The sequence below is a fragment of the Lactuca serriola genome, chromosome 2, assembly GCF_051521515.1.
Source record: "Lactuca serriola cultivar US96UC23 chromosome 2, Lser_US96UC23_V15, whole genome shotgun sequence".
Taxonomy (NCBI): domain Eukaryota; kingdom Viridiplantae; phylum Streptophyta; class Magnoliopsida; order Asterales; family Asteraceae; genus Lactuca; species Lactuca serriola.
The window spans coordinates 196239036-196245853 of record NC_136409.1 but is presented as its reverse complement, the minus strand read 5'-3'; the positions used below and the strand labels follow the sequence as shown (position 1 = coordinate 196245853).

General features: G+C 35.5%; 1 protein-coding gene across 1 annotated transcript; it reads left to right on the top strand.

Annotated features, from left to right (window-relative positions):
* The first annotated feature begins 609 nt into the window (after window positions 1–609).
* LOC145087983 (multiple C2 domain and transmembrane region protein 5-like) lies at window positions 610–3263 on the top strand. The gene has a single exon (XM_079026153.1). The coding sequence runs from the start codon at window positions 843–845 to the stop codon at window positions 3147–3149; it is 2307 nt and encodes a 768-aa protein (XP_078882279.1). The 5' UTR covers window positions 610–842; the 3' UTR covers window positions 3150–3263.
* Window positions 3264–6818: the final 3555 nt, after the last annotated feature.

The window sequence follows — 6818 nt, the reverse complement described above, 5'->3', positions numbered from 1 at the left end:
ATTTTAACCTAATCAAATGTTATAAACGATTAATAGGCCCACCTAATTTTCTAATTTAGAACTATTTTGATTCATGTAAGTTATTGGCGCATAATGGAAGTAAGGAAACAGTAAACAATGTTTAAGAGTCACATTTTTTTTTTAATAATTCAAGAACCTCTCAAGGTTATAAATTCAACGTATGTTAAAGATATAAATTTGAGAGTTATTGTCAAATTCAAACATTTGAATTTGAATGTAATTGAAATTAAATGGCTAATTAATCAACCACATTAATTCGAATATGCGTCGGAACTCATTATACCTTAATTTTTTTTTCTCTTTTTGACAAAAACCTCCGGTTTATCAAAGGATCATGATAGCATATAATAAAACACACTTTTTCCTAAAACCATTTCACTTTTAGGAAAAAAAATACAACACAAAAATACCAAAAAAACGATATTTGGACCATAAGGGGTAAGAAAAATATATAGTTTAGTTTTAAAACTTAAATATTTAAGAAACTGACTATTTCAATGATAAAAACAGGAGTCATTGCCCGTACCTAATCTTACCTTCATATTCTTACATCAATCATCAATCAATCATTCATTTTATTCATAATTTCGTATTATATGTATACATATCACTGTGTGTAGTTTGAAGTTGGCTAGCAGCCAGCTTGAATCTTACATTATCATAATTTTCTCCCTTTTACGTGCATTCATTTGTGTTTTTTCCCCCAAATATCCGGCAAAAATTCACAAAAAAACAAATCGAATTTGCTTCAAGTTTCTTAAAAGGAAGTAATCCTTTTCATCTCTCCTGAAATTTTCCACCTTCGGGTATCAAAATTCAACATGCAGCGTCCACCGTCGGAAGAATTTTCCCTCAAGGAAACCTCGCCGAAAATCGCTGGATCAGGCAACTACTCCGTCGGCGACAAGCTCACCTGCACCTATGACCTCGTTGAACAAATGCAGTATCTTTACGTCCGAGTCGTCAAAGCCAAAGAATTGCCACATAAAGATGTCACCGGAAGTTGCGACCCTTACGTCGAAGTCAAGCTCGGAAACTACAAAGGAATCACCAGACACTTCGAAAAGAATTCAAACCCAGAATGGGACCACGTGTTCGCCTTCTCTCAGGATCGAATTCAGTCATCGTTTGTCGAAATCATTGTCAAAGACAAAGATGTAGTCATGGACGACTTCATCGGAAGAATCTTGTTTGAACTTCACGATGTCCCAAGAAGAGTCCCGCCGGACAGCCCACTGGCACCGCAGTGGTACAAACTGGAGGATAAAAGAGGGGAGAAGCTTAAACATGGCGAAATCATGCTCGCCGTCTGGAAAGGAACTCAGGCCGACGAGTGCTTCGCGGAGGCATGGCACTCCGACGCTGCTACGGTGGGCAGAGAAGGTATATCCAAGATCCGAGGGAAAGTTTACTTGTCTCCAAAGCTTTGGTACGTGCGAGTTAACGTAATTGAGTGTCAAGATCTGGTTCCAAGTGACCGGAATAAGCCATTGGAGGCCTGTGTGAAGGTAGCACTGGGTGGTCAGTCTACCAGAACTCGAATTTCTCCGGTGAAGACTGCAAACCCAACTTGGAACGAAGACATAGTTTTCGTAGCAGCAGAGCCATTTGAAGAGGGTTTAATGTTAACAGTCGAAGATCGAGGTAACAAAGATGAGGTACTGGGGAAATGCTTGTTACCCTTACACTCCGTGAATAGAAGGTGGGACAACAAAACCGTCCAGTCAAGGTGGCACAACCTCGAGAAACACCCCATGTACGACGGCGAGAAGAAAGAGGTAAAGTTCGCCAGTAGAATTCATCTACGTGTGTGTTTAGATGGAGGGTATCATGTTTTGGACGAATCAACAAATTATAGTAGTGATCTAAGGCCCACTGCCAAACAAATATGGAAGTCGAGCATTGGTGTTTTGGAGTTAGGGATTATAAGCGCAAAAGGGTTGTCTCCAATGAAAACAAGAGAAGGTCGGGCCACAACCGATGCTTTTTGTGTAGCAAAATACGGGAATAAATGGGTTCGAACAAGAACAATTATCGACAACTTTTCACCAAATTGGAACGAGCAATACACATGGGAGGTTTACGATCCGTGTACCGTGATAACAATTGGTGCATTCGATAACGGGCACTTACATGGGTCGAATAAAGACTTGCGAATCGGAAAGGTTAGAATCCGGTTATCAACACTCGAGACAGAACGAGTGTATACACATTCGTACCCGCTCATCGCTTTACACCCTTCAGGTGTAAAGAAAATGGGCGAGGTACAATTGGCTGTGAGGTTTTCGTGCACATCATATATTAATATGTTGCACAAATATTCACAACCAATTTTACCTAAAATGCATTATGTCCATCCGTTATCTATGAGTCAAACTGATACGTTAAGACACAACGCAACTCAAATAGTCTCGACCCGGTTAGCCCGGGCCGAGCCACCGTTGAAGAAAGAAGTGGTTGAGTACATGCTAGATGTTGGTCAACACATATGGAGTGTTAGAAGGAGCAAAGCGAATTTTTTCCGGATAGTGAACGTGACTAGCAATTTAGTAGGGTTGGTAAAATGGTTCGACTCAATATGCCATTGGAAAAATCCGCTTACGACCCTTTTAATTCATGTACTTTTCGTGATGCTGATACTTTCTCCCGAGTTAATCTTGCCTACGTTTTTTTTATACCTCTTTGTCCTAGGGATCTGGAGATACAGATGGAAACCAAGGCACCCTCCTCATATGGATATCAGGTTATCACATGCGGATGCGGTAACCTACGACGAGTTAGATGAAGAGTTCGATACATTTCCTACTAGTAAAGGCTCAGATGTAGTGCGAATGCGATATGATCGATTAAGAAGTATTGGAGGTAGGATTCAGACTGTTGCTGGTGACTTGGCAACTCAAGGCGAGAGGTTTCATTCTTTGCTGAGTTGGCGGGACCCTAGAGCATCAGCGTTGTTTGTGACATTTTGTTTGATGGCGGCGATTGTATTGTACGTGACACCATTTCAAGTGGTGGCGCTTCTTGGTGTGTTTTATGTTTTGAGACATCCGAGGTTTCGAACTAAACTACCTTCGATGCCGGCAAATTTCTTCCGGAGGTTGCCTTCTGGCGCAGATCGAATGTTGTGATGTACCGGTATTATTTATATTTCTTGAATTGTCGGTTGTAGTTGATAGTTTAAGTAACTAGATTGGAAAGAAAAATGGTGTTTGTCTTCTCAAATTTGTAATATTTTTCTCCAATTTAAATTGTTGTAACTATTATTTGGTGACAAAAGTAGGTGGTGCCAATAGTCCAATTAAGGTTTGAGCCTTGGCTAACAGAAGATTGGAGCTCAAATATCTCAAGATTTTCCTAGACCTATGTTTAGTAGATCGACCAAACTCAACTAGGAAGCTTGAAGAGTTTCAGCCTTAGTAGACAGATACTTTCAATTGGTCGAAGTTTTTCATAATAAGCATATGAACTGGTGATCTCACATAGAATTTCTATATCCAATTAAATGACATACGTTTTATCCCAAAAATAATGCAATACTCTTTTGTCTGTCGGATTGATTAAAATACGTAGACCAATTAATCAACAAACATGTTACACGAGTTTGGCGTTTCATCGGTGACAAAGTTTGAACGGACTTGCCTTAAGCCCATTGGGCTGTTTCTGGTTTTGGTCCGATTATCTCACTGTAAAATTATAACTGTTTATTTAATTAAAAATTTAAAGCATATTGTGCTCTGGAAATAAATTTCATAGAAAATTTGGATTTAAAGAAAGAGGGTGTAAATTAAAACTGAAAAAACGACAGAAAAACGTAACAAGTTAAATAATTAGTAATTACATATATTTATAACATTATAGTAGTTAAAAAGTGTAAATGAGCTATGTAGGGGTGTGTATGGGACGGTTTTGTTCGATTATTAGTCAAAACCGAACCATAACCATCACAATTGGTTAACGCATTTCAATAACCATTGAGTAGCGGTTAATATTGGTTTTGGTTAACGGTTTTAGTCGGTTAATAGTTACGGTTAATGGTTAATATCAGTTAACCATAATGGTCCAAGATGACATAAGAATAAAATACTTTTCTATAAAAATTGAATAATATAAAATCCATTGTCATAAAAAATGAATGATTATATATATATATATATATATATATATATATATATATATATATATATATATATATATATATATATATATATATATATATATATATATTGTATTGATAGAAAATTACATATCCTATCTACGATTAATTACCCTTTTAAATTTTTAATTCTTAATATAATTACATACCATACATTTAATTTTATATTATACTAATATAATTGGTGCGGTTCGGTTTATGGTGGTTTGGTTTTAAATGAAAACCATAGCCGAACCATATGTATTCGGTTAATCAAAATTAAAATTGCACCATATCTTTTAGTAATAGTTCGATGTATATGTATTCGGTTAATCAAAATTAAAAATTGCACCATATCTTTTAGTAATAGTTCGATTACATCGGTTAATTTGATTATGGTTCGGTTTTTCGGTTAATATATTCATCCTATGACCACTTAATTTCATTCCATGTGCCCAGAAATTTAATTCAATAATATATCTTTCAGTTTTCTGACTAATAAATAAAATATTTCTTAATGAGATTTCAATAAGAAGTTAATTTAACCCATTAATAATGGTTGCAACATACTACATGCATATTTGAGATACAAGAGCTTTTCGATTCTATTTACTACTCCGTATTAAAAAAAAATTAATAATGGATTGATGATAAACGTTTTGATTCGGTTCTTAAATAATATTTTTGATAAGAATAATAATCTGAGTATAAATTGGATTTAAAGAAGAAAATAAGAATTAAAAGAAAATCAAATTGGGAAAAAACATTTAAATAATTGCAATAAATAACCAATTTGACTACGAGGCTCTTTGTTTCTTTGATTTTTTTTAAGAAAACCATTTTTGGTTGTGTCGTGCACAACACAAGCAACACTTAATCTTTCGTATTTGTTTGTTTCCTAAAAGATTTCTAACTTAAAACTATTTGCGCGTATTTTGTGTGTCGCAACATCCGACCCTCCTCTTCAAACTATTTCACATCTTTAAGTTATATTATTCAACATAGATTTATTTTATTTTTTTTTAACATGTTTATTATTTTAATAATATCATGAAGGATATTATAAATAATTCAAGTATAATTTATATAATTTAAAAACCGTTTGGTAAATTTCATATAAATACTTTTTTGTTACATTGTCCATAGCCAAATTTTTATAAACTATAAAGTTAATGTTGAAGTTAAGTGAAGAAATAAACATCGTTTTCGAAAATTTAACAGAATGAATATTTGTTCTCTAACAATTTTATTTGTTGTTATTTAACAATTGTTATGTTGAATTATTTTATATAAACGTCTTTAAAAATTATATCATCACAATAATCTTTATATTCGATTTCCATATAATTAAAACTAAATAATTTTTTGAAACAAAATTATTTTTAACTATTGTATGGTTAATTTATGTTTATTTCAGCAACATACAGATGTTAAAAAACAAATAGACTTCTTATTGCAACCTATGAAGCTACAACCCATGCATCATCTATACCTTTCTCTTCAACAGAATCTAAAACCGAATCAAAGAAATAATAAAATAATAAAAAAATGTAACGCCTGTTTCAGGCATCATTAGATTTTCTAAGTTTTTAGGGTTTTTTACTGGGACTCGACGAGTTGGGGAGCCCAACTCGACAAGTAGAGATCAGTTCTTGGACGCGAGATTTAGGACCTACTCGACGAGTTGGAAGGCCCAACTCGACGATTAGGCGCTGTAAAGGAAAACCTTAAATTTTAGGGTTTACATCCTATATAATCTCCTTAAAACCTTGAGGTTGACCTTCCATCAACCTACAAACCCTAAGAACGTCAATGCTAAACCCTAATCTCCATTTTCTCTCATATTGTGAGCTAAAGTGACTTTTGGAGCTTAAGAAGAAGAAAATAGTGAGAAGAAAGAGAAGATCCAACAAACAAAGTCCTCACTCTTCAGCTTGACCATCTTGTGAACTATTGTAAGCACCGAAGATTCTGGTTTTATCCTAGAGTATGACTAGATTTTGAGTTTACTCTTCATTTCCTATCATTCTTGTCGATTGCATGCATGGGGTTCATAAAGTGTGCAACTTTATGAATCTCCAGGGCAAAATGGTCCCATGGTGGACTAGATTTAACTTTGGGTCAAGCATGGATGCCATGCATGGATTTTAGGGTATATTTTCCCTCTTTGGCCATTTTGACTTCAAGACATCCATGTCCATAAAGTCTCCATCTTTGGAACGTTTTGAGGATTAGAACATCTTTTGGAAAGGAGGGATTCCAAATCCCTATAGTCTTGAACCACATGGCTAAGCTTTTGAGCTTTCCAACCTTTATTAAGGGCTTTAGAGCATTCGTAGTGGTTCTAGAGGATAACGTTGGAAACTTTATCCCTCTAGATACCTTTAGGTTTCAGATCCAAGCCCTAGAGTCCCTGCAATCAACGTAGCACCCGAATAAGAAAATAGGGGAAAAACTTGGTGAGTTGCGCAGCCAACTCGACGAGTTGGATCGGGTTTCCCGCGTCTATTGGATATTGAGTGAACTCGTCGAGTTGATGAGAGAACTCGACGAGTTGGCTAGGGTTTGTCTCAGTTTTATGGACTCTGAAGGAACTTGACGAGTTGCTAGATGCACTCGATGAGTTGGGGTCAACATGGACTGTTGACCTTAACTGTTGACTTGG

Excerpts from the sequence above, each read along its gene's own strand:
- LOC145087983 (XM_079026153.1), top strand. The coding sequence starts at position 843 with ATGCAGCGTCCACCGTCGGAAGAATTTTCCCTCAAGGAAACCTCGCCG.